The sequence below is a fragment of the Pan troglodytes genome, chromosome 23 (genome assembly GCF_028858775.2).
Source record: "Pan troglodytes isolate AG18354 chromosome 23, NHGRI_mPanTro3-v2.0_pri, whole genome shotgun sequence".
Taxonomy (NCBI): domain Eukaryota; kingdom Metazoa; phylum Chordata; class Mammalia; order Primates; family Hominidae; genus Pan; species Pan troglodytes.
Window position 1 is genome coordinate 23321345 of NC_086016.1, and position 24475 is coordinate 23345819.

General features: G+C 53.8%; 1 protein-coding gene and 2 non-coding genes across 4 annotated transcripts; 1 reads left to right on the forward strand and 2 right to left on the reverse strand.

Annotated features, from left to right (window-relative positions):
- Positions 1 to 12144: 12144 nt before the first annotated feature.
- On the forward strand, positions 12145 to 17870 carry LOC101059173 (RIMS-binding protein 3A). 2 transcript variants are annotated; one of them, XM_063808239.1, is made up of 2 exons: positions 12145 to 16750; positions 17697 to 17870. In XM_063808239.1, the coding sequence occupies exons 1-2, from the start codon at positions 12237 to 12239 to the stop codon at positions 17722 to 17724; spliced, it is 4542 nt and encodes a 1513-aa protein (XP_063664309.1). In that variant the 5' UTR covers positions 12145 to 12236; the 3' UTR covers positions 17725 to 17870. The 2 variants fall into 2 exon arrangements, with proteins under 2 accessions (XP_063664309.1, XP_009436152.3); XM_009437877.5 differs by lacking the exon at positions 17697 to 17870 and having other exon boundaries at positions 12158 to 17274.
- A 139-nt stretch (positions 17871 to 18009) lies between these two features.
- Positions 18010 to 18092, reverse strand: LOC112206809 (small Cajal body-specific RNA 18). Its single transcript, XR_002941279.1, has one exon. It is a non-coding gene; the product is annotated as a small Cajal body-specific RNA 18 (non-coding RNA).
- Positions 18093 to 18177: 85 nt separating this feature from the next.
- On the reverse strand, positions 18178 to 18320 carry LOC112206812 (small Cajal body-specific RNA 17). Its single transcript, XR_002941282.1, has one exon. It is a non-coding gene; the product is annotated as a small Cajal body-specific RNA 17 (non-coding RNA).
- Between the last annotated feature and the right edge of the window lie 6155 nt (positions 18321 to 24475).

The following is a 24475-nucleotide window of genomic DNA, read 5'->3' on the forward strand; positions in this document are numbered from 1 at the left end:
GCCTTGGGCCCAGGTCCAGAAAAAGAGATACACAGGGCCAGGCGCGGTGGCTCACGCCTGTAATCCCAGCACCTTGGGAGGCCGAGGCAGGTGGATCAAGAGGTCAGGAGATCAAGACCACAGGGAAAGCCCATCTCTACTAAAAATACAAAAAAAAAAAAAAAAAAGGCCAGGCGCGGTGGCTCACACCTGTAATCCTAGCACTTTGGGAGGCCGAGGCAGGCAGATCATGAGGTCAGGAGATCGAGACCATCCTGGCTAACACGGTGAAACCTCGTCTCTACTAAAAACACAAAAAATTAGCTGGGCGTGGTGGCGGGTGCTTGTGGTCCCAGCTACTCGGGAGGCTGAGGCAGGAGAATGGCGTGAACCCGGGAGGCAGAGTTTGCAGTGAGTGGAGATTGTGCCACTGCACTCCAGCCTGGGAGACAGAGTGAGACTCCGTCTGAAAAAAAAAAAAAAGAAAAAATTAGCTGGGCGCAGTGTTGGGCCCCGGTAGTACTAGCTACTCAGGAGACTGAGGCAGGAGAATGGCGTGAACCCGGGAGGTGGAGCTTGCAGTGAGCCGAGATCGTGCCACTGCATTCCAACCTGGGCGACAGAGCGAGACTCCGTCTCAAAGAAAAAAAAAAAAAAAAAAAAAGAGGTACACAGGCACCACCTGCCCCCAAGGAGCTCACAGCATCTTGAAGAGGCACCAAGGAAAACACCAGAGGGTGCTGAGGGTTTGATGAGGTGTGGGGGCTCAGAGGAGGGGCCTCGCAGAAGCTGGGGGAGGAACCAGGGATGGAAGGAGTTCCCCAGTAGGCAAGAGGACAAGGAAAAGAAAGTGCCTCTGCTGGGGCAGGAAATGGGCACTGGACACTTATACCCTTCATTGGCACCATAGAGCAGTGCTAACATGTTCTATTTGATAGGAGAGAAAACTGTGGCCCTGGGAGAAGTGGCCCATCACTGGGCTAGGAAGCTGGGTACCAGGAATTGGACCTCATCTAGAGCATGCAGGTGAGGCTTTGCCTCAACCTCCCTCTGACTACCTGAAGCCTCATCTCCCACATCCCTCACTTCCCACAATCAGTGCTGTGCCACATCACACCCCCCACTGTGCCCAGGCTGTTCCCTCTGCCTGTGGTGCCTTTGCCATTCCCTCCCACTACACTCCCCATGTCCATTGTGGCAGGGACTCAATTTATCATGCTCCCTTAGGTAAGCTGACGGTAAGATGCATGCTGGACCCCTTTGATTTTTTTTTTTTTTTTTTTGAGATAGGGTCTGGCTCTGTCACGCAGGCTGGAGTATAGTGGTGTGATCATGGCTCAGTGCAGCCTCAACCTCCTGTACTCAAGTTATCCTCCCACTTCAGACTCTCAAGCAGCTAGAACTACAGGTGCACACCTCCATGCCTGGCTAATTTTTGGAAAAAAAAATTTATAGAGACAGTTTGTCTCTATATTACCCAGGCTGGTCTGTAACTCATGGACTCAAGAGATTCTCCCACCTCAGCCTCCCAAAGTACTGGGATTACAGGTGTTAGCCACCACACCTAGCCTGGACCCTTTTGAGTGCAAAGGCAGCACCCAGCATCTCTGTGACTCCCCCAACAGCCCGCTGGGTCAGAACTGCTATCAACCCCATTTACAGAGGAAAAAACTGAGGCTCAAGCTGTTCCTCAGCTTCTCAGTCATCTGGCTGGTCAGAGGCTCAAGCCCAAGTCTGTTCTTGGACTGTGAGGGCCAGACCAAGTCCTGAGGGGGCTTAGATAACCTAAAGGACTCCCTCTTTCTTTCCTTTCTCCCTCCCACCTTCCTTCCTTTGTATCCTCCGTCTTCTCTCTTTTCCTTCCTTCTCCTTTCCACCTTCCTTCTACTCCATTCTCTGTGCTTAGTGAATGAAGAAATTAACACATCACTTGGCCCTTGTCATCCCCTGGCTAGATTGGATGCTTAACAAACATTTGATGAAGGACTGTCCTCTGACCTAGAGCTATGGCCAAATGACAGAACAAATGGTCATTGCTACTCGTGCCTTTGGGAAGTGGGCAAAGCCTCAAGTTTCAGGCTGCAGAGGAAGGAGGGTGATTGAAATAGATCCAGCCTGGGAGCGGTGGCTCATGCCTGTAATCTCAGCACTTTGGGAGGCTGAGGTGGGCAGATCACCTGAGGTCAGGAGTTTGAGACCAGCCTGGCCAACGTGGTGAAACCTCGTCTCTGCTAAAAATACAAAAATTAGCCAGGCGTGGTGGCATGCGCCTGTAATCCCAGCTACTTGGGAGGCTGAGGCAGAAGAATCGCTTGAATCCAGGAGACAGAAGTTACAGTGAGCCAAGATTGCGCCACTGCACTCCAGCCTGGATGATAGAACGAGACTCCATCTCAAAAAAAAAAAAAAGATCTAAAGGGAAGAGAAATGGAGATGCTACAAGACAGAAGATAAGTCTGTCCTGGCAGCAGTGTGGAGCTGGGAAACAGAGACGCTGACAGCAGCAATGGGGATCTCAGGAAGCAGTGCCTGCTTGTTCAAAGGCTCAGGGATTACAGTAACACTCAGGCTGCCAGAGCCAGAGGGCAAGACCCTGCAAGCACCAGTTCAGAGCCCAGACTCAGGTCACACAGACCTGCACATAAGTCCCTGTGTGACCCTGGACAGTTTCCTTCTCTGGAGAGGAGAGTGCCAGGCTCCCTGGCTATGGGGAGGATTCAGGGATGAAGCTTGTAAAGTGCAGATGGGAAGGGGCTGAACCACTCGCTGCAGAGGCACATGAGCTGGGGAGCTGGGCCAGGGCCACCAGGGCAGGAAGCCAGCCCAGTAGGCCAGGGGGCCCCAGCCAGAGAGCTAGAAGCTCGCACAATACTGCCCTCCTGGCCCAGGAAGATGTGGACCAGCCAGGCAGGCTGCAGGGCCCAGGAAGAGCAGCACGGTCCCTCTCCAGGTATCCAGCCCCATCCAGTGCTGGGGGATGGAAGGAACTCCACTGGAACTCAGCTGGTTAGGGTCTGGCCAGGTGACCCTCCCTCTCTGAGCTCCAGTCCTCCCTGCACCCTCAAACGAGGGTCATGATAGGACGGGAAAATATCAGTGCAAGAAGGGATGTGCGTGCCCTGAGGGTGGTGGGCATGGGTGAGGGCTGGTACAGATAGCCAGAGTGCAGGAGGCTGGGGGTTTGCAGCTCCAGTTCCCACTGCCTGAAATCGCCTCCCAGCTCCTCTGGCAGCCCTCACTCCCTCTCCTTCAGCTCTCAGCTCTTGTGTTTCCTCCTTGCCTCATCCAGGAAGCCTGCTCTGATGTGGCTCTTCTCCCCATGAGCACCACATTCCTCACACAGAGCACTCGCCCAACCGCCAATGTTACTACATTCCATTGTTATTTGTATTTGACCTTTGCATTCTCCCCCAAACTGAGCCCTGAGGAACCCAGTTTGAAAACCATTCATGTAATCCATCACTTTCATTTATTGTTTGTTTGTTTGTTTATTTATTTATTTTGCGACAGAGTCTTGCTCTGTCACCCAGGCTGGAGTGCAGTGGCACAACCTCAGCTCACTGTAACCTCCACTTCCTAGGTTAAAGCAATTCTCCTGCCTCAGCCTCCCAAGTAGCTGGGATTACAGGCACCTGCCACCACGCCCGGCTAATTTTTGTGTTTTTTAGTAGAGATGGGGTTTCACCATGTTAGCCAGGCTGGTCTCAATCTCCTGATCTCAGGTGATCCACCCACCTTGGCCTCCCAAACTGCTGAGATTAGAGGCGTGGGCCACCATGTCCAGCTTCACTTTTATTTCATAGGTGAGAAAGCTGGACCGGGAGAGGGTAGGAGCTTGGTGAGCCCGTGTTGGGACACCTGCCTCCCAGTCTGCAGCTCATTCTCATAGATCATGGACTGTCAATTCCCTAAGGACAGCAGCCACATCTGGCCTGTCTGCCTCTGTCTTCTTCAGTCCTGTATTTACTGAGCACCTATCATGTGGCAGGCACTGTTCTAGACATGGAGGAGACAGCAAAGAACAGACAGAAAACACATAGAAACAAAAATAAAAAATATGCGGCTGGGTGTGGTGGCTCATGCCTGTAATCCCAGCCCTCTGGGAGGCTGAGGTGGGAGGATCACTCGAGATTAAGAGTTTGAGACCAGCCCAGGCAACATAGGGAGACCCTGTCTCTACAAAAAAAAAAAATTAAGTGTTTTTTTTGTGTTTTTTTTTTTTGAGACAGAGTCTCACTTTGTCGCCAGGTTGGAGTGCGGTGGTGCTATCTCGGCTCACTGCAAGCTCTGCCTCCCGGGTTCACACCATTCTCCTCCCTCAGCCTCCCAAGTAGGTGGGACTACAGGCGCCCGCCACCACGCCCAGCTAATTTTTTTGTATTTTTAGTAGAGATGGGGTTTCACCATGTTAGCCAGGATGGTCTCGATCTCCTGACCTCGTGATCCTCCTGCCTCGGCCTCCCAAAGTGCTGGGATTACAGGCGTAAGCCACCGCACCCGGCCAAAAATTAAGTTTTTAATAAATAAAAATAAAGGATATGGAATGAAAAGCTGGGGGAGCTACTGTAGCAATGGGGGATGGGAAGCTTAAACCCTCCTGCAGGCTCTCAGGATGGAGCCCATTCCCCTCCTCAAGGCCAGGCAGGCTCTACAAAGCTTAGGGCTTTGGTAGCCGAACAGAAATGGAGCCAGGCCATGCCAGCAGGAGAAGGATGTGAACCAGGTTGCCCAGGAACCCAGACTCCATGGCCCAAAAGTCATAGACTGGGGTTGTAGAGAGAGGGAAAGTGGAATACAGAACTGGCGATGTGGAGCCAACTGAGATGTAAGGGGGACATATCGCCTTCTCTCTGGGTCAGGGAAGTCATTACGTACTGGAATGGGGTATGTGTGTGTTGTGTGTGTGTGAGCACACAATGGGCAAGAGGTCCTCTAACCCAGGGGTTCTCAAACTTGTTTCAAGGAGCATAACGCTTTATTAAACCAAAACACTTCTTCGAATCTGATAAATGACACTTAAGAGTAGATCTGCCGACCGGGTGCTGTGGCTCACACCTGTAATCCCAGCACTTTGGAAGGCCGAAGAGGGTGGATCACGAGGTCAGGAGATCGAGACCATCTTGGCTGGCACGGTGAAACCCCATCTCTACTAAAAATACAAAAATTAGCCGGGCTCGGTGGCGGGCGCCTGTAGTCCCAGCTACTCGGGAGGCTGAGGCAGGAGAATGGCATAAACCTGTGAGGCGGAGGTTGCAGTGAGCCGAGATTGCACCACTGCACTCCAGCCTGGGTGACAGAGCGAGACTCCGTCTCAAAAAACAAAGAGTAGATCTGCCCATTGAAGCAAGTAGGGGCAGTGTCTCTCCCCATCCGCTTCCTGCATACCTCCTCCCAACAGGCCTATGGTATTTCTGTTTTATTTATTTTTATTTATTATTATTGTTTTTATTTTGGGGGGTTGGGTTTTTTGTTTTTTTTTGGTTGTTTGAAACAGGGTCTGGCTCTTTCGTCCAGGTGGAAGTGGAGTGGCACAATCTCAGTCCACTGTAACCTCTGCCTCCCAGGCTCAAGGTATCCTTCCATCTCAGCCTCCCAAATAGCTGGGACTACAGGCGTGCACCACCATGCCAGGCTAAATTTTGTAATTTTTTTATAGAGATGCAGCCTTGCCATGTTGTCTAGGCTGGTCTTGAACTCCTGAGCTCAAGTGATCTGCCCGTCTCAGCCTCCCATAGTGGTGGGATTACAGGCATGAGCCGTCACATCTAGCCTGTTGTTAATTTTTTTTTCTTTTTTTTTTTGACTCAGACTCTCGCTCTGTTGCCCAGGCTGGAGTGCAATGGCGTGATCTCAGCTCACTGCAACCTCCACCTCCTGGGTTCAAGCAATTCTCCTGCCTCAGCCTCCCGAGTAGCTGGGATTACAGGCACCTGCCACCATGCCCAGCTAATTTTTGTATTTTTAGTAGAGACAGGGTTTCACCATATTGGCCAGGCTGGTCTCGAAATCCTGACCTCGTGATCCGCCCACCTCAGCCTCCTTACTGGGATTACAGGCATAAGCCACTGCGCCCAGCCTATTAATTTTTTTATTGGCCAGGTGTGGTGGCTCATGCCTATAATCTCAGTACTTTGGGAGGCCGAGGCAGGTGGATTGCTCGAGGTCAGGAGTTTAAGACCAGCCTGGGCAACATGGTAAGACCCTATCTCTACAAAAAAAAAAAAAAATACAAAAAAAGAAAAAAGAAAAGAAAAATTAGCCGGGCATGGTGGTGCTAGCCTGTAGTCACAGCTACTCGGGAGGCTGAAGTGAGAGGATTGCTTAAGTCCAGGAGGCGAACATTGCAGTATGCCGAGATCACGCCACTGCACTCCAGCCTGGATGACAGAGCAAGACCCTGTCTCCAAAAAATAAATAATAAAACAATTTTAAAATTTATTTTATTTTACTTTTTTTTAGAGGTGGAGTCTCTCTTTGTAGCCCAGGCTGGAGTGCAGTGGCATGATCATTGCTCACTGCAGCTTTAAATTCTTGGGCTCAAACTATTCTCCCACTTCAGCCTCCCAAGTAGCTGGGGCTACAGGCACACGCCACTATGCCTGGCCTTTTTTTGTTTGTTTTAGAAACCGGGTGTCACTATGTCTCCCAGGCAGGAGTGCAGTGACTCACTCATGGCTCACTTCAGTCTTGACGTCCCAGGCTCAAGCAATCTTCCCACCTCAGCCTCCCAAGTCTCTAGGAGTACAGGCATGCACCACCATGCCCAGTTAATTTTTGTGTTTTTTGTAGAGGTGGGTGTCATGTTGCCCAGGCTGGTCTCAAACTTCAGAGCTCAAGTAATCCACCCATCCCCGCCTCCCAAAGGGCTGGGAATACAGGCTTAAGACACCATTCTGGGCCACAATTTTTTTATTTCTCTTTGAGATGGAGTCTCTCTCTGTTGCCCAGGCTGGAGTGCAATGGCACGATCTCAGCCTACTGTAACCTCCACCTCCTGGGTTCAAGCGATTCTCCTGCCTCAGCCTCCCGAGTAGCTGAGATTACAGGCGCGTGCCACCATGCCTGGCTAATTTTTGTATTTTTAATAGAGACAGGGTTTCACCATGTTGGCCAGGCTGGTCTTGAACTCCTGATCTCAAGTGATCCACCCACCTTGGCCTCCTAAAGTGCTGGGATTACAGGCATGAGTCACGGCGCCCAGCCTACAAAAAAAAAAAATTTTTTTTTTTTTGAGGTGGAGTCTTGCACTGTCACCCAGGCTAGAGTGCAATGGCATGATCTCGGCTCACTGCAACCTCTGCCTCGCGGGTTCAAGCGATTCTCCTGCCTCAGCCTCCCGAGAAGCTGAGACTACAGGCGCCCGCCACCACACCCAGCTAATTTTTTGTATTTTTAGTAGAGATGGGGTTTCACTATATTGGTCAGGCTGGTCTTGAACTGCCCAAAGTGCTGGGATTACAGGCGTGAACCACTGCGCCCAGCCAGCACAGGAGTTTTGACCTGCTCCTTTTCGTTTTCCTTTTTCTTTCTTTCTTTTGGTTTTTTTTTTTTTTTTTTTTTTTTTTTTGAGATGGAATCTCACTCTATCGCCCAGGCTGGAGTGCAGTGGTGCAATCTCAGTTTGCTGCAACCTCCGCCTCCCAGATTCAAGCAATTCTCCTGCCTCAGCCTGCCGAGTAACTGGGATTAGGCGTGCGTGCGCCACAATGCCTAGCTAATTTTTGCATTTTTAGTAGAGACGGGTTTTCACCATGTTAGCCAGGTGGGTCCCGAACTCCTGACCTCAGGTGACCTGCCTGCCTTGGCCTCCCAAAGTGCTGGGATTACAGGCATGAGCCACCGAGCCTGGCCAACCTGCTCCTTTTCTAACCTGGGCCAGTTCACCTCTCCTTAGACAAGCTGGTGATTTCCTGCTCCCAGGAAGTCACCAATTTATGCCAAATTTAGTGCAGACACCCCATCAGTATAGTACATTACAATCCAGAAGTCCTGGATCCAAGCAAGCCTCCTGCCTCAGCCTCCCAAGTAGCTGGGAGTATAGGTGTGTGCCCAGCAGTTCTATATTTCCAAGGAACCCTGGAGCCCTAAAGAACCCAGTTTGAAACCACCACTTTCAGGCTGGGCATGGTGGCTCATGCCTGTAATCCCAGCACTTTGGGAGGCTGAGGCCTGTGGATCACTTGAGGTCAGGAGTTCAAGACCAGCCTGGCCAACATGGTGAAACCTTGTCTCTACTAAAACTATGAAAATCAGCTAGGCATGGTGGCAGGTGTTTGTAATCCCAGCTATTTGAGAGGCTGAGGCAGGAGAATCACGTGAACCCAGGAGGTGAAGATTGCAGTGAGCTGAGATCATGCCACTGCACTCCAGCCTGGGTGACAGAGTGAGACTCCATCTCAAAGGAAAAAAAAAGAAACCATCTCTTTCATTTAATAGGTGAGAAAGTTGAACCTGGAGAAGGCAGCAGCATGGTGAGCTCATGCAGGGACTCCTGCCTCCCTGCAACTCATTCTCATATGTCTTGGGCACCAGTGATGTGCTAAGTCACATGCAGGGATGCAATAGGGACAAGGGAAAACATGGCTTCTGCTCTCCCCAAGATCAGAGTTGATGGGGGTGACAGGCAGGTCACTGGACAATCACTGCACAACATGATGAGAACAAGGATGGCAGAAACCCAGCCCTGGGGAAGCCTGGCTTTGCTCATCCACTCAACCAACATTCCCGAATGCTTTTGACATACTTTGGGGCAGCTGCTGGATGGTAACTGTGGGGTTCCCAGAGACCCATCCACCCCAGTGTCCTTTTTCTTGGTGACAGCCTACTCTCTTTTTTTTATTTTTATTTTTATTTTTATTTTTGAGATGGAGTCTCACTCTGTCACCCAGGCTGGAGTGCAGTGGCGGGATCTCGGCCCACTGCAAGCTCCATCTCCTGAGTTCATGTCATTCTCCTGCCTCGGCCTCCCAAATAAGTGAGACTACAGGTGCCCGCCACCACGCCTGGCTAATGGCTAATTTTTTGTATTTTTAGTAGAGACGGGGTTTCACCATGTTAGCCAGGATGGACTCTATCTCCTGACCTTGTGATCCGCCTGCCTTGGCCTCCCAAAGTGCTGGGATTACAGGAGTGAGCCACCGCACCCGGCTTTTTTTTTTTTTTTTTTTGAGACAGTCTTGCTCCGTTGCCCAGGCTGGAGTGCAGTGGTGCCATCACAGCTCATTGCGACTTTGACCTCACCTTGCAGGCTCAAGCAATCATTTCATCTCAGCTGGAAATGCAGACTGGGTCTCGCTCACTCTGTTGCCCAGGCTAGTCTCAAACTCCCGGGCTTAAGTGACCCTCCCATCTCAGCCTCCTGGGTAGCTGGCACTACAGGCATGCACCAGCACGCCCAGCTAAAATTTTTTTTGTAGAGACAGGGTCTCTCTGTGATGCTCAGGCAGGTCTTGAGTTCCTGGGCTCAAGTGATCCTCCCACCCTGGTCACCCAAAGGGCTGGGATTACAGGTCTGTGCCACCATGCCCGGCCCAGCCTGCCCTCCTGACCTGACAGTTGAGGCCCTACTGGAGACTGCAGCAGGGCATCCAGGCTGTGAAACCCCACCCACCAGCTCTGCCTCAGTTGCCCATGTGCCCTGGCAAGCCAGTGGCTCTCACTGAGCCTCAGGTTCTCTTCCATAAAACAGGGCTGTGATGAAGATTCTCTCAAGATAGTCCTCCCTGTGGCTACCATGTCCAGGAGCCCAGCACCAGTTCAAGGCTAAGGCCATCCTTGCATCTCACCTCCCCTTCCTCTCACATACACACTACATCTGCCTCACATCTCATAAAGAACATCTGGGCTGGGCACGGTGGCTCACGCCTGTAATCCCACCATTTTGGGAGGCCAAAGTGGGAGGATCACAAGGTCAGGAGATCGAAATCATCCTGGCCAACATGATGAAACCCCGTCTCTATTAAAAATACAAAAATTAGCTGGGCGTGGTGGTGCATGCCTGTAATCCCAGCTACTCAGGAGGCTGAGGCAGGAGAATCACTTGAACGAGGGAGTCGGAGGTTGCAGTGAGCCGAAATCGTGCCACTGCATGCCAGCCTGGTGACAGAGCAAAACTCTGTCTCAAAAATAAAATAAAATAAAATAAAATAAAATAAAATAAAGGGCCATGCGCGGTGGCTCACGCCTGTAATCCCAGCACTTTGTGAGGCCGAGGCGGGCAGATCACAAGGTCAGGAGATCGAGACCATCCTGGTTAACATGGTGAAACCCCATCTCTACTGAAAATACAAAAAAAATTAGCCAGGCGTGGTGGCGGGCACCTGTAGTCCCAGCTACTTGAGAGGCTGAGGCAGGAGAATGGCGTGAACTCAGGAGGCGGAGCTTGCAGTGAGCAGAGATCGCGCCACTGCACTCCAGCCTGGGCAACAGAGCGAGACTCCATCTCAAAAAAAAAAAAAAAAAAAAAAAAAAAAGAACATCTGCAGCCATAATTCCCGATGTTCTTGTTACTTGACACTGCCTAAAGGCATGTTCTGTGGGTTCTGGGGAAACTGATTTGAAAAACTTGAGTGTTGTAAAGGAGGGCCATAAGCTGAGTGAACACAGCAGTTGTGAGAGGTCCCAGGTGCTTCCTGGGGACAGGGAGACACGACAGACCAAGAAGCAAAGGGGCCTCTGATGTGACTTCAATATCAAGGTCTTGTCGGGCACAGTGGCTCATGCCTGTAATCGCAGCACTTTAAGAGGCCGAGGCGAGTGGATCACTTGAGGTCAGAAGTTCAAGACCATCCTGGCCAACATACTGAAACCCTGTCTCTACTAAAAAGTACAAAAAATTAGCTGGGCATGGTGGCTCAAGCCTGTAATCCCAGCTACTTGGGAGGCTGAGGCAGGAGAATCTCTTGAACGTGGAAGGTAGAGGTTGCAATGAGCCAAGATTGCGCCACTGCACTCCAGCCTGGCGACAGAGTGAGGCCCCATCTCAAAAAAAAAAAAAAAAAAATCAACGTCTCGATGCAGACTGCCAGGTATCAGGTGTCCATCCATGTCTCCCAAAAGCCACTTGGCACCAGGAGCAGACAGGAAGGGCAAAGACGAGCCAGACTGAAGCAGGGCTTCTTAGCTCCCAAGCCACACAGGTGGCCACCAGTCAGAGAGGCTGTGTGTGTGTGTGTGTGTGTGTGTGTGTGTGTGTGTGTGTATTTCTTTAGTTCAGTGTGTGTATGTATGTTTCTTCTGCAGCTCAGTGTATGTGTGTATTCCTTCAGCTCAGTGTGTGTGTGTGTATGTTTCTTCTGCAGCTCTGTGTGTGTGTGTGTGTGTGTGTGTGTGTGTGTGTGTGTGTGTGTGTGTGTGTGTGTTTCTTCTGCAGCTCAGGATGCCTCCAACATTTCTGCTGAAGCCTCACCCTCACCCTCACTCCTGGCCCATCCTGAGGCCTCTACCTAAGATGCCAATGAGTAGCCCAGACACTGGGGCTCCAGCGTTTGTCACCAGGTGGTACCTGGATGTGGGAGGTAGACAGGCCAGATGGCCAGTTTGGGCAGTGCCCCTCATGCCTATCTGGCCCTGGGTCCCTATGCCACCTTGCTGGGGAGGGTCTTTTCGCTTACACCTCCTCTGAGCCGACTCTGCCCAGTAACACAAATGTGTATCAGGCACATCCTTTCCCCAAAAGGTGGATGACCAGCTGGGTGATCAGGGCTGTTAGGGGGATGAAGGGTCCTGGGGAGTCCAGGTCTAGCCAAGTTGAGGCCTATCCTGCTGCATTTTCCAGCCACCTGACCCAAATACACCACCTGAACCCACGACCAAGTATGCCCACACCCCATGGGTGGCCTTAACACACACACCCTGCCCCTTTCTCCAAGTACAGGAGCAGCAGCCCAGACTTCCCTCAGGGCACCGCGGCCTGCTTGGGACTGCACAGTGCCTGGGAGGGTGCCTGGGGAGGGTCACAAGGGACTTGGTGCTAGAAGCAGGAAAAGTGTAGGAACCGGAAAAGCCCCCGTGCATCCTGGAAGGGACATGGGCCAGTTTGAGCAGGGGTGTGGGAGTCCAGCCCTGGCCTTGCCAGGTGGAGAGGCGCCTGGACCAGACATCCGCGGCAGGAGGCGGGGGAACATGCCAAGAGGCGGAAGGGGCACGCGGAGACCCCCAGGGGGCGCCGGAAGGGGCGCGCCGGGCGGTCGGCGGCGGCCGTTGGCGAGCTGAGGCCTGCCAGGCGAAGTCTGGAGACCAGCCAGGCCGCGGCCGCAATGGCCAAGGACTCGCCCAGCCCCTTGGGCGCGTCGCCCAAGAAGCCGGGCTGGTCCAGCCCGGCGGCGGCAGTGCTGGAGAACCAGAGGCGGGAGCTGAAGAAGCTACGGGCGGAGCTGGAGGCGGAGCGGGCAGGCTGGCGGGCGGAACGGCGGCGCTTCGCTGCCCGGGAGCGCCAGCTGCGTGAGGAGGCCGAGCGGGAGCGGCGGCAGCTGGCTGACCATCTGCGCTCCAAGTGGGAGGCACAGCGCAGCCAGGAGTTGCGGCAGCTGCAAGAGGAGATGCAGCGGGAACGCGAGGCCGAGATCCGGCAGCTGCTGCGCTGGAAGGAGGCCGAGCAGCGGCAGCTGCAGCAGCTGCTGCACCAGGAGCGCGATGGCGTGGTGCGCCAAGCCCGGGAGCTGCAGCGTCAGCTGGCCGAGGAGCTGGTGAACCGCGGCCACTGTAGCCGCCCGGGGGCGTCCGAGGTTTCCGCGGCGCAGTGCCGCTGTCGCCTACAGGAAGTGTTGGCGCAGCTTCGCTGGCAGACTGACGGCGAGCAGGCGGCACGCATCCGCTATCTGCAGGCGGCGCTGGAGGTGGAGCGCCAGCTCTTCCTCAAGTACATCCTGGCGCACTTCCGCGGGCACCCGGCTTTGTCGGGATCACCGGACCCCCAAGCTGTGCATTCCTTGGAAGAACCGCTGCCCCAGACCTCCAGGGGCTCTTGCCACGCCCCCAAACCCGCCTGTCAACTCGGATCTCCAGACAGCCTGAGTGCTGAAGTCGGTGTGCGCTCCCGCTCGCTAGACCTGGTGTCCTCTGCGTGCTCCAGCTCCCCAGACGGCCTGCTCTCCACGCACACCAGCTCCCTTGATTGCCTCGCACCTGCGTGTTCCCGCTCGCTTGACAGCACCCGGAGCCTCCCCAAGGCCTCCAAATCCGAGGAGCGGCCCTCCTCACCAGACACCTCCACCCCTGGCTCCCGGAGGCTCTCGCCGCCACCATCGCCACTCCCGCCGCCACCACCACCATCAGCCCACAGGAAACTCAGCAACCCCCAGGGAGGAGAAGGCTCTGAGAGCCAGCCCTGCGAAGTCCTGACTCCCTCACCCCCTGGCCTGGGCCACCAAGAGCTGATAAAGCTGGACTGGCTGCTGGCCAAGGCGTTGTGGGTGCTGGCGCGCCGCTGTTATACCCTGCAAGAGGAGAACAAGCAGCTGCGGCGTGCAGGCTGCCCCTACCAGGCAGACGAGAAGGTGAAGCGGCTCAAGGTAAAGCGCGCGGAGCTGACCGAGCTCGCGCGGCGCCTAGCTGACCGCGCCCGCAAGCTGCAGGAGACCAACCTCCGGGCCGTGAGCGCGCCTATACCCGGCGAGAGTTGCGCCGGCCTGGAGCTATGCCAAGTCTTTGCCCGCCAGCGCGCTCGGGACCTGTCGGAGCAGGCGAGCGCGCCGCTGGCCAAGGACAAGCAGATCGAAGAGCTGCGGCAGGAGTGCCACCTCCTGCAGGCGCGTGTCGCCTCGGGTCCCTGCAGCGACCTGCATACTGGAAGGGGCGGCCCCTGCACCCAGTGGCTCAACGTCAGAGACTTAGACCGCCTGCAGCGCGAGTCCCAGCGGGAAGTGCTGCGCCTGCAGAGGCAGCTGATGCTTCAGCAGGGCAACGGTGGCGCTTGGCCTGAGGCGGGCGGCCAGAGCGCAACCTGCGAGGAGGTGCGACGGCAGATGCTGGCGCTGGAGCGCGAGCTGGACCAGCGGCGGCGCGAGTGCCAGGAGCTGGGCGCGCAGGCGGCCCCGGCGCGGCGACGTGGCCAGGAGGCCGAGACACAGCTGCAGGCGGCGCTGCTCAAAAACGCCTGGCTGGCGGAGGAGAATGGGCGGCTGCAGGCCAAGACCGACTGGGTGCGGAAGGTGGAGGCTGAGAATAGCGAAGTGCGCGGCCACCTGGGCCGCGCGTGTCAAGAGCGCGATGCCTCCGGCTTGATCGCCGAACAGCTGCTGCAGCAGGCGGCGCGCGGGCAGGACAGGCAGCAGCAGCTGCAACGCGACCCGCAGAAGGCCCTGTGTGACCTCCATGCTTCCTGGAAGGAGATACAGGCGCCCCAGTGTCGGCCTGGTCACCCTCCTGAACAGCCCTGGGAGACCAGTCAAATGCTGGAGTCCCAAGTTAAAGGTAGCAGAAGGCCCAAGTTCCACGCACGGCCTGAAGACTACGCAGTGTCACAGCCCAACAGAGACATACAGGAGAAAAGGGAAGCCTCCCTCGAGGAGAGCCCAGTTGCCCTTGGGGAGTCAGCCAGTGTCCCCCAAGTTTCAGAGACAGTCCCTGCCAGCCAACCTCTGTCCGAGAAAACCAGCTCCCAGTCAAACTCCTCCTCTGAGGGGTCGATGTGGGCCACCGTGCCGTCCTCCCCTACTCTGGACAGGGACACAGCCAGTGAGGTGGATGACCTGGAGCCTGACAGCGTGTCCCTGGCCCTGGAAATGGGGGGCTCGGCGGCTCCTGCTGCCCCCAAGCTCAAGATCTTCATGGCTCAGTATAACTACAACCCATTTGAGGGGCCCAATGATCACCCTGAGGGTGAGCTGCCCCTCACAGCTGGGGACTACATATATATCTTCGGGGACATGGATGAGGATGGCTTCTATGAGGGGGAGCTTGAGGATGGCCGGCGGGGGCTGGTGCCCTCCAACTTCGTGCAGCAGATTCCGGACAGCTACATCCCAGGCTGCCTGCCTGCCAAATCCCCTGATCTTGGCCCCAATCAACTCCCAGCGGGGCAGGATGAAGCTCTGGAGGAAGACAGCTTATTATCTGGGAAAGCCCAGGGAGTGGTGGACAGAGGGCTGTGCCAGATGGTCAGGGTGGGCTCCAAGACAGAAGTAGCAACAGAGATCCTGGATACCAAGATGGAAGCCTGCCAGCTGGGCTTGCTGCAGAGCATGGGGAAGCAGGGCCTCTCCAGACCCCTTCTGGGGACCAAAGGGGTGCTCTGTATGGCTCCCATGCAGCTACACCTGCAGAATGTCACAGCCACATCAGCCAACATCACCTGGGTCTACAGCAGCCACCGCCACCCCCATGTGGTATATCTTGATGACCGAGAGCATGCCCTGACCCCAGCGGGCGTGAGCTGCTACACCTTCCAGGGCCTGTGCCCCGGCATGCACTACCGGGCGCGGGTGGAGGTGCGGCTGCCATGGGACTTGCTGCAGGTGTATTGGGGAACTATGTCCTCCACCGTCACCTTCGACACACTCTTGGCAGGACCTCCCCACCCACCGCTGGATGTGCTGGTGGAGCGCCATGCCTCGCCAGGTGTCCTGGTGGTCAGCTGGCTCCCTGTGACCATTGACTCAGCTGGGTCCTCCAATGGAGTCCAGGTCACCGGTTATGCTGTGTATGCAGATGGGCTTAAGGTTTGTGAGGTCGCCGATGCCACTGCTGGGAGCACCCTATTGGAATTCTCCCAGCTACAAGTGCCCCTCACGTGGCAGAAGGTCTCAGTGAGAACCATGTCACTCTGTGGTGAGTCCCTGGATTCAGTGCCGGCTCAGATCCCCGAGGACTTCTTCATGTGTCACCGATGGCCAGAGACTCCACCCTTTAGCTACACTTGTGGCGACCCATCCACCTACAGAGTCACCTTCCCCGTCTGCCCCCAGAAGCTGGCACTGGCTCCTCTGAGTGCCAAGGCCAGCCCCCACAACCCTGGAAGCTGCGGGGAGCCCCAGGCCAAGTTCCTAGAAGCATTCTTTGAAGAACCCCCAAGGAGGCAATCCCCAGTGTCCAACCTGGGCTCAGAAGGAGAATGTCCGAGTTCAGGGGCTGGCAGCCAAGCCCAGGAGCTTGCAGAGGCCTGGGAGGGCTGTAGAAAGGACCTGCTCTTTCAGAAGAGTCCCCAGGACCACAGGCCACCTTCGGTCAGTGAGCAGCCTGGGGAGAAGGAAAATTGCTACCAGCACATGGGCACCAGCAAAAGCCCTGCTCCAGGATTCATCCATCTACGCACCGAGTGTGGGCCCAGGAAAGAACCGTGTCAGGAAAAGGCTGCCCTTGAGAGGGTACTTCAGCAAAAGCAAGATGCCCAAGGGTTCACACCTCCCCAGCTGGGCGCCAGCCAACAGTATGCATCTGACTTCCATAACATTTTGAAGGAGGAGCAGGAGGCACTGTGCTTGGATCTGTGGGGCACAGAGAGGCGAGAGGAGAGGAGGGAGCCTGAGCCCCACAGCAGGCAAGGACAAGCTCTGGGGGTCAAGAGAGGGTGCCAGCTCCATGAGCCCAGCTCGGCACTGTGTCCAGCTCCATCTGCCAAAGTCATCAAGATGCCCAGGGGTGGCCCCCAACAGCTGGGGACGGGGGCCAACACTCCAGCCAGGGTCTTTGTGGCCCTCTCTGATTACAACCCCCTGGTGATGTCTGCCATCCTCAAGGCTGCAGAGGAGGAGCTGGTCTTCCAGAAAAGGCAGTTGCTAAGAGTGTGGGGCTCTCAGGACACCCATGATTTCTACCTCAGCGCGTGCAACAGGCAAGTGGGCAATATCCCTGGGCGCCTAGTGGCTGAGATGGAGGTGGGGACAGAGCAGACTGATAGGAGGTGGCGTTCTCCGGCCCAAGGGCACCTGCCTTCTGTGGCCCACCTCGAGGACTTTCAGGGGCTCACCATCCCCCAGGGTTCCACCCTGGTGCTCCAGGGGAACTCCAAGAGACTCCCACTGTGGACTCCAAAGATCATGATAGCAGCTCTGGACTATGATCCTGGGGATGGGCAAATGGGGGGCCAGGGGAAGGGCAGGCTGGCGCTGAGGGCAGGAGACGTGGTCATGGTTTACGGGCCCATGGATGACCAAGGATTCTATTATGGAGAGTTGGGCGGCCACGGGGGCCTGGTTCCTGCCCACCTGCTGGATCACATGTCCCTCCATGGACACTGAGCAAGCATCCTTGCCCAAGTAGTGGCCTCTGGCTGCTCACACCCTGCCAGAGGAGAAGCAAGCGTTCAGACCCTCACACCAGCACCCCTCCTCACCACCATAAGTAGCATGTGCTCCAAGTGCCACTGTGTTAAACTGATGGTAGTCCTTAAGCGTCCCCTAGGCTCTGAAAGTAGCAGGACTTAAGCCTGAGTTATTTGCAAAAGCAAACACAACAAGCCAACCCCTGAGAGTCTGAGAAGCCATTTCAAAGTTGCTGATAACTATGGCAGGTATACGGAGAAGCGCCTTTTTCTGTGGCCAATGTGTGTTTTCTCTGGGAGGTTAAGGGTATCTGTCCATTGCCTTATACGAAAGTCTCAAGAAACATCTACATCTTAAAAAAAAAAAAAAAAGCAATCTGAATGTTATTTTTGGGATGTGAGGGTGATCTGGCTGCGACATGTGTCACCCCATTGATCATCAGGGTTGATTCGGCTGATCTGGCTGACTAGGCGGGTATCCCCTTCCTCCCTCACCACTCCATGTGCGTCCCTCCAGAAGCTGTGCGCTCAATGGAAGAGGATGACCATCCCCGATAGAGGACGATCGGTCTTCAGTCAAGAGGATAAGAGTAGCTGCGCTCCCCTGCTAGAGCCTCCAAACGAGCTCTCAGAATGTTATTTTTCTGTCTTATGTCCAACCCCTCATTAAAATGTTCATAGAAAAAACATATTTTAGAAGTTGAAGCACAACCAAGGAAACATGAGCCTGGCTTTCCTCCCTCTCGCTTCTGCGCATTGGGTCCGCAAGGGCTACAGAAATGTTTTCCTGGCTGAGGAAGGGAGGGTGCACCCTTCTGCTTTTTGTTTCCTGGCTGCAGTCTATTCCCAGAACACATTCCATCACATGGTTCCCAGAACCCAGATTGTGCGGTGGCCACGTCATCATTGGCTGGGGCTCACAGTCACAGCAGCAGAGGCCTCCCTAAACCTCCCTGTCCTCTAGCCCCACCCGCTGTCCCCTGCTCCTCATGCCCCCATGCTGTGTCCCCTGGCCTCACTTCCGTTGCCATGTTTTCATAATCCTCTCAGGCTCTGGGCAGCAGCGCTGCCCACAGTAGGACCAGATCATATAAGGAAAATACTGCAGGCTCATCTTGGGGCTGCACTGGGGACCTGAGAACACCTTATCCTACTGTACCTGCTGCACCTCATCTGACACCAGCTTCTCTGCTTTGCCCAAGGTCCCTAGGCCCTGAATGCTTACTTTTTAAGGTCAGCCTGGCTCAGGATATGCTAGTTTGGCTGCAGAGGGTCCTACTAAGAGCCAGGACTGAGGAGCAAGGCCCAAAAAACTCCTCTGGGCCACATCTTCCCCGAGGGCATCCTCGCAGGGAGGCCATGTGCTGCTGAGCCCTTTGCTAGGAGTGGGTAGTCAGTGTCTCCCAGATGACGATCTTGCTTCATTCAGATAGCTTTCGTAGCTCACTGCTTTTCTGAGTCACTTCCTGTGAGGGATCACCTCGGGATGGCATTTCTTTTCCTTTTTTTTTTTTTCTTTGGAGACAGAGTCTCGCACTGTCACCCAGGCTGGAGTGCAATGGCACAATCTCGGCTCACCGCAACCTCCGTCTCCTGGGTTCACACAATTATCCTGCCCTAGCCTCCTGAGTAGCTGGGATTACAGGTGCACACCACTACACCTGGCTAATTTTTTGTATTTTTAGTAGAGACAGTGTTTCACTATGTTGGCCAGACTAGTCTCAAACTCCTGACCTCGTGATCCGCCCGCCTCAGCCTCCCAAAGTGCTGGGATTACAGGCGTGAGCCACTGTGTCCGGCCTTCTTTTCTGTTTTTATTTTTTTGTTTTTTTTTTTGAGATGGAGTCTTGCTCTGTTGCCCAGGCTGGAGTGCAGTGGTGCAATCTCAGTTCACTGCAAGCTCTGCCTCCCGGGTTCACGCCATTCTCCTGCCTCAGCCTCCTGAGTAGCTGGGACTACAGGCGCCCGCCACCACGCCTGGCTACTTTTTTGTATTTTTAGTAGAGACAGGGTTTCACTGTGTTAGCTAGGATGGTCTCAATCTCCTGACCTCATGATCCGCCCACCTCAGCCTCCCAAAGTGCTGGGATTACAAGCATGAGCCACCGCGCCCGGCCCTTTCCTTTTTTTGAGACAGAGTCTTGGTCTGTTGCCCAGGCTGGAGGGCAGCGGCACAATCACAGCTCACTGTAGCCTTGAGCTTCAGGGCTCAAATGATTCTCTCACCTCAGCCTCCCAAGTAGCTGGGACTACAGATGTGCACCACCACAACTGGCTAATTTGGTGTGTGTGTAGAAGCAGGGGGTCTCACTGTGTTGCCCAGGCTGGTCTCAAACTCCTGGGCTCAAGCAATCCGCCTGCCTCAACCTCCCAAAGTGCTGGGATTACAGGCCTGAGCCACCACACCTGATGCCTGGCTAATTTTTAAATGTTTTGGTAGAGATGGGGTCCCACTATGTTGCCCAGGCTGGTCTGGAACTCCTGCGCTCAAGTGATTCTCCTGCCTTGGCCTCCCGAAGTGCTGGGATTACAGGCCTGAGCCACTGCACACAGAGGGCATTTCTTTATTTGCCCCATTTTGCAGAAGAGCTTCCTGAGGCTCAGAGAGGCCCCTCATCTAAGGTCACATCATAGACTCCCCAGGCTGCCCCTCTGGGAGGGCGGGAATGAGGGGTGGTCTTTATCCTTCTCTCCTTCTCTTTGATACCCTTTTGTTTCCCCACGTCCAACAACACTGTCAGAGGAAAGACACTTCCAGAATACCCAGGTAAAAAAAAAAAAGAGACAATAAGGGAAGGACACTGCCTTCTCCGGTGTCATCAGAAATGACTGAAAGAGGCCGGGCGCGGTGGCTCACGCCTGTAATCCCAGCACTTTGGGAGGCCAAGGTGGGCAGATCACGAGGTCAGGAGATCGAGACCATCCTGGCTAACATGGTGAAACCCCATCTCTACTAAAAATACAAAAAAATTAGCTGGGCGTGGTGGCGGGCGCCTGTAGTCCCAGCTACTCGGGAGGCTGAGGCAGGAGAATGGCATGAACCCGGGAGGTGGAGCTTGCAGTGAGCCGAGATTGCACCACTGCACTCCAGCCTGGGTGACAGAGCGAGACTCCGTCTCAAAAAAAAATTAAAAAATAAATAAATAAATAGGCCAGGTGCCATGGCTCACACCTGTAATCCCAGCACTTTGGGAGGCCGAGGCAGGTGGATCACAAGGTCAGGAGTTCAAGACCAGCCTGACCAATACAGTGAAACACTGTCTCTACTAAAAATACAAAAAAATTAGCTGGACGTGGTGACATGCAACTGTAGCCCCAGCTACTTGGGAGGCTAAGCAGAAGAATCACTTGAACCCGGGAGGCAGAGGTTGCAGTGAGCCAAGATAGCGCCACTGCACCCCAGCCTGGGCGACAGAGAAAGACTCCATCTAAAAAATAAATAAATAAATAACATTAAAAATAAACTTAATTTTTTTAAAATTTAAGTTTAAAGAAGTAGGCCAGGTGTGGTGGCTCACGCCTGTAATCCCAGAACTTTGGGAGGCCGAGGTTGGTGGATCACGAGGTCAGGAGTTCAAGACCAGCCTGACCAACATGGTGAAACCCCATTCCTACTAAAAATACAAAAATTAGCTGAGTGTGGCGGTGGGTGCCTGTAACCCCAGCTACTCGGTAGGCTGAAACAGAGAATTGCTTGAACCCTGGAGGTGGAGGTTGCAGTGAGCCAAGAATGCGCCACTGCACTCCAGGCTGGTGACAGAGCGAGACTCCATCTCAAAAAAAATAAAAATAAAAAATCACTGGGCATGGTGGCCCGCGCCTATAGTCCCAGCTACTCCGGAGGCTGAGGCAGGAGAAATGCTTGAACCCAGGGGGTGGAGCTTGCGGTGAGCTGAGATTGTGCCACAGCACTCCAGCCTGGGCGACAGAGCGAGACTCCGTCTCAAAAAAAGAAAAGGAAGGAAGGAAGGAAGGAAGGAAGGAAGGAAGGAAGGAAGGAAGGAAGGAAGGAAGGAAGGAAAAAGAAGGAAGGAAGGAAGATTAAATGTCAATGGCTCATACTTGTAATCTCAGCACTTTGGGAGGCGAGGCAAGTGGATCGCTTGAGCACAGGAATTCAAGACCAGCCTGGGCAACATGTTGAAACCCCGTATCTACTAAAAATACAAAAATTGGCCTGGTATGGTGGTTCACACCTATGGTCCCAACTACTCGAGAAGCTGAGGTGGGAGAATCGCTTGAGCCTGGGAAGCAGTGGTTTCAGTGAGCCAAGATTGAGCTACTGCACTCCAGCCTGGGTGACAGAGTGAGACCCTGTCTCAAAAGAAAAATAAAATAAAATAAATGAAAATGTAAAGGCAAATTTTGTCTATAACAACATCATAATAGGACATTGAATTATTACAGTGCAGTTGTTATAATTAAGTTTACAATAGAATATTCATGGCTGAAACCCAGACAAACTAAAATCACCAACTGCTTACAAACCATAAAGATCAGTGCTAGCAGTTGTTAGCTTACTAGTGAAAACCCAAATAGGTAAGGCTTTTTTTAGCAGTGAGTCTCTGCTCAGTGAGGACCTGGGCACCCTCATTTTTTTGAGTCTTGGTATTTCTTTCCGTCTGAAAGGATGGAGCGGATGTGTGGATCCCCAACGTTTTCAATTCTTCCACCTGGTCCTCATTCTGTCATGGCGTGATCATGGCTCACTGCAGCCTCAACCTCCAGGGCTCAAACCATCCTTCCCGCTCAGCCTCCTGAGTATCTGGAGGCATGCGCCACCACACCCAGCTAATTAATGTGTGTGTGTGTGTGTGTGTGTGTGTGTAGAGATGAGGAATTCTCGCTATGTTGCCTAGCTTGGCTCCAACTCCTGGCCTGAAGCCATCCTCCTGCCTCTGCCTCCCATGGAATAGTTGATTTTTTTGTTGTTGTTTTTTTGAGATGGAGTCTCACTCTGTCACTCAGGCTGTGGTGCAGTGGTTCGATCTTGGCTCACTGCAGCCTCCTGGGTTCAAGCGATTCTCCTGCCTCAGCCTCCTGAGTAGCTGGGCCTGCAGGTGCATGCCACCATGCCCAGCTAATTTTTTGTTTGTTTGTTTTTTTGAGACGGAGTCTCACTCTGTCACCCAAGCTGGAGTACAGTAGTGTGATCTCGGCTCATTGCAACCTCCGCCTCCTGGTGCAAGTGATTCTCATGTCTCAGCTTCCCAAGTAGCTGGGATTACAGGCATGCACCACCACACCCAGCTAATTTTTTGTATTTTAGAAGAGATGGTGTTTCACTATGTTGGCCAGACTGGTCTCAAACTCCTGACCTCAGATGATCTACCCGCCTTGCTCCCAAACTGCTGGGATTACAGGTAGGAGCCACTGCACCCGGCCTATGGAATAGTTTTCAATGCCTTGTCTAGCTAGGGATCATTGAACATGTTGTATGCGGGGTAGACTGCAGCTGCAGGATCTGTACCAGGGTGTTGGTGAAGATGCAATGGGGTTGCCCCAGAGTCCTTGAGAAAGACTACCACCTTGTGGCCGGGTGCGGTGGCTCATGCCTGTAATCCCAGCACTTTGGGAGGCTGAGGCAGGTGGATCACGAGGTCAGGAGTTCGAGACCAGCCTGGCCAAGATGGTAAAACCCCGTCTCTTCCAAAAATATTTTAAAACTTATCTGGGCGTGGTGGCTCGCGCCTGTAATCCCAGCTACTCAGGAGGCTGAGGCAGAGAATTGCTTGAACCCGGGAGGCAGAGGTTGCAATGAGTTGAGATCATGCCACTGCACTCCAGCCTGGGAGACAGAGTGAGACTCTGTCTCAGAAAAAAAAAAAGCAAAAACCTACCACCTTGCACTTCGTTCAACAGAGTGTCCAGTTGCTCCGCAGAGCCTGCATTCCACAGGCTGCCGCCACCCGTGCCACACTCACAGCAAAGCAGAGTTCCCACTGCTCAGCCCAGGGACCTGCTCAATCCTGCTCGCTCACTGGAGCCCTTGACGGACTGGGACCTCGGCTGGCAGGTCCTTGGCTTCCTTCCCTTAGCATAATGTCCTTGAGCTTCATTCATGTTGCAGCATGTGTCAGAATTTCCTTCCTTTCATGAATAATTGTTTAAGGCCAGGGTGGTGGTGCAAGCCTGTAGTTCCAGCACTTTGGAAGGCCAAGGTGGATGGATCGCTTGAGCCAAGGAGTTGGAGACCAGCATGGGTAACATGGCGAAACCTCATCTCTATTATTATTTTTTTATTTTTATTTTATTATTATCTTTTGAGATGGAGTTTCGCTCTGTCGCCCAGGCTGGAGTGCAATGGCATGATCTTGGCTCACTGCAAGCTCCGCCTCCCGGGTTCACGCCATTGTCCTGCCTCAGCCTCCCAAGTAGCTGGGACTACAGGTGCCCACCAGCACGCCCGGCTAATTTTTTGTATTTTTAGTAGAGACAGGGTTTCACCATGTTAGCCAGGATGGTCTCGATCTCCTGACCTTGTGATCTGCCCGCCTTGGCCTCCCAAAGTGCTGGGATTACAGGTGTGAGCCACCGTGCCCGGCCTATTATTATTATTTTGAGACAGAGTCTTGCTCTGTCACCCAGGCTGGAGTGTAGTAGTACCATCTTGGCTCACTGCAACCTCCGCCTCCCAGGTTCAAGTGATTCTCCTGCCTCAGCCTCCCAAGTAGCCAGGATTATTGGCCGCACGCCACAATGCCTGGCTAATTTTTTTGTATTTTTAGTACAGACAGGGTTTCACCATGTTGGCCAGGATGCTCTCTAACTCCTGACCTCAGGTGATCTGCCTGCCTTGGACTCCCAAAGTGTTGGGATTACAGGCGTGAGCCACTGCACCTGGCCTTCATCTCTATTATTTTATTTTATTTTTTGAGACAGGGTCTTGCTCTGTCTCCCAGGCTGGAGTGCAGTGGCGCTATCTTGGCTCACTGCAGTCTCCGCCTCCCAGGTTCAAGCGATTCTCTTGCTTCAGCCTCTCGAGTAGCTGGAACTAGAGGCATGCGTCACCATGCCCAGCTCAGGTTTGTATTTTAGGTAGAGGCAGGGTTTCACCATGTTGCCCAGACTGGTCTCGAACTCCTGACCTCAAGTGATCCACCCACCTTGGCCTCCCAAAGTGCTGAGATTACAGGTGTGAGCCACCACACCCGGCCTCATCTCTATTATTTTAAAAAACATATTTTTTGGCCGGGTGCAGCGGCTCACACCTATAGTTCCAGCACTTTGGGAGGCCGAGGTGGGTGGATCACAAGGTCAGGAGTTCGAGACCAGCTTGGCCAATATGGTGAAACC

What these genes read in the sequence shown, in the direction of transcription:
- LOC101059173 (XM_009437877.5), top strand. Translation starts at nt 12,237, where the DNA reads ATGGCCAAGGACTCGCCCAGCCCCTTGGGCGCGTCGCCCAAGAAGCCG.